This window comes from Pediculus humanus, genomic scaffold, assembly GCF_000006295.1.
Source record: "Pediculus humanus corporis 1103172107444 genomic scaffold, whole genome shotgun sequence".
In the NCBI taxonomy this organism is placed as follows: domain Eukaryota; kingdom Metazoa; phylum Arthropoda; class Insecta; order Psocodea; family Pediculidae; genus Pediculus; species Pediculus humanus.
Genome location: NW_002987065.1, coordinates 254,226 through 255,698, shown reverse-complemented (window position 1 = coordinate 255,698; position 1,473 = coordinate 254,226). Strand labels below are relative to the sequence as shown.

The 1,473-nt window shown below is 28.6% G+C and overlaps 1 protein-coding gene across 1 annotated transcript; it reads left to right on the top strand.

Annotated features, from left to right (window-relative positions):
• Positions 1-236: 236 nt before the first annotated feature.
• On the top strand, positions 237-1,193 carry Phum_PHUM091620 (Methylosome subunit pICln, putative; the record flags this gene model as incomplete). The annotated part of the gene is made up of 4 exons (XM_002423835.1): positions 237-355; positions 461-759; positions 849-914; positions 955-1,193. The coding sequence occupies 4 exons, from the start codon at positions 237-239 to the stop codon at positions 1,191-1,193; spliced, it is 723 nt and encodes a 240-aa protein (XP_002423880.1).
• Between the last annotated feature and the right edge of the window lie 280 nt (positions 1,194-1,473).

The window sequence follows — 1,473 nt, the reverse complement described above, 5'->3', positions numbered from 1 at the left end:
CGAAATGAAGAAATGTTACTAAAAAAAAAAAAAAAATAAAAGATGACAAGTGTTTAACGTATCGGGTAACAAACAAATAGCCAACTTAAATTATTCAAAACATTCGTCAGGTTGACCAACTTAATTTTTGGCGTTACTAATATATATATATTTTTTTCTTATTTAATTAGGGTCTAATACTTTAATTTAGAATAATCGTTTTATCAAATTTTTTAATATTTATATATAATTCGAGTATGGTCGCTCTAACAAATTTTTCAAGGCCATCAGATCGGATACGTCACGAACAACCGAACACGACCGTTTTTGTTAACGACAATAACATTGGAAAGGGAACATTATTTATAGCTGAAAGGTTAGTTTTTTTTTTTTTTTTTTTTTTTAAAGGGTATAAAAAAATTTTATATTATCTACTTAAGGATAAAATGTAATGTAACTTACCTTATTACTCCTTTTTAAGTTATTTATCATGGGGAAGCGATTCGGGTAGTGGTTTCACATTAAAATATCCTCACATAAGTCTTCATGCAATATCAAGAGATACGACTGCCTTTCCTCACGAGTGCATTCTCATGATGCTCGATACGGATTTCAATGGTGAATCTGAAATATCATGTTTAGAAAGTAATGATACCGATGATCAAACAACTACAGAAATAAGATTAGTTCCTGACGATAAAGGAATGTTAGATGCCATTTTTCATGCTTTAAATATTTGTCAAACCCTTCATCCTGATCCAGACGATAGTATTTCTGATGGTAAAATTTACTTCAATTTTTAAAATATAAAGTTTTTAAACTAAATATAAAATTGTAATAACAATAAAAAACTTTTTCTTTTTCGACAGATTTAAGCGATTATGCCGATGCTGATGATAATTTTTACGTTGACAATTCCGATTCTCAAACACAAGGTAAAGACTCGTTTCAAATTAAAAAAATTTCTTTCTTTAGATTTTGTTTTACTAAAAAATTTGACTCGCAACATTAAATTAAAAAAACTTTTAGGAAGGATGAGAGAAATCGATGATGATCCATATGGTGATGATAATAGAGTTGGAGTTTTATGTGACACAGAGGATTTTATGGAAACAGATAGAGTCGGAGGAGTTTTGGAAGATGTTGAAGATTTAAGAATAAGCGATGATGTACATGATCCTGGAATGTATGAAGATAAGGAGGAGTCCATGTAATATTTGGAGAAAAACAATGAGGTAGTGAAGCCAACAATTAAATTCGATTTAATAAGAAATTTAATTCTTTTTCTGCAAATATAATTCTATTTTTAATTTTTTTCAGAATCTGGTGCTAATTCTTCTGGACAAGAAATAATAATCGACCGAGCTGATTCTGTTTGTGGCAGTGTCAATACTTTTGAAAAGCATGATGAATGAATGTTTCGAATATTTAAAAAACAAATTTTTTATAACGTACTTTTTTCATAATTAACAAGATTAATCGTTTTCTGATGTA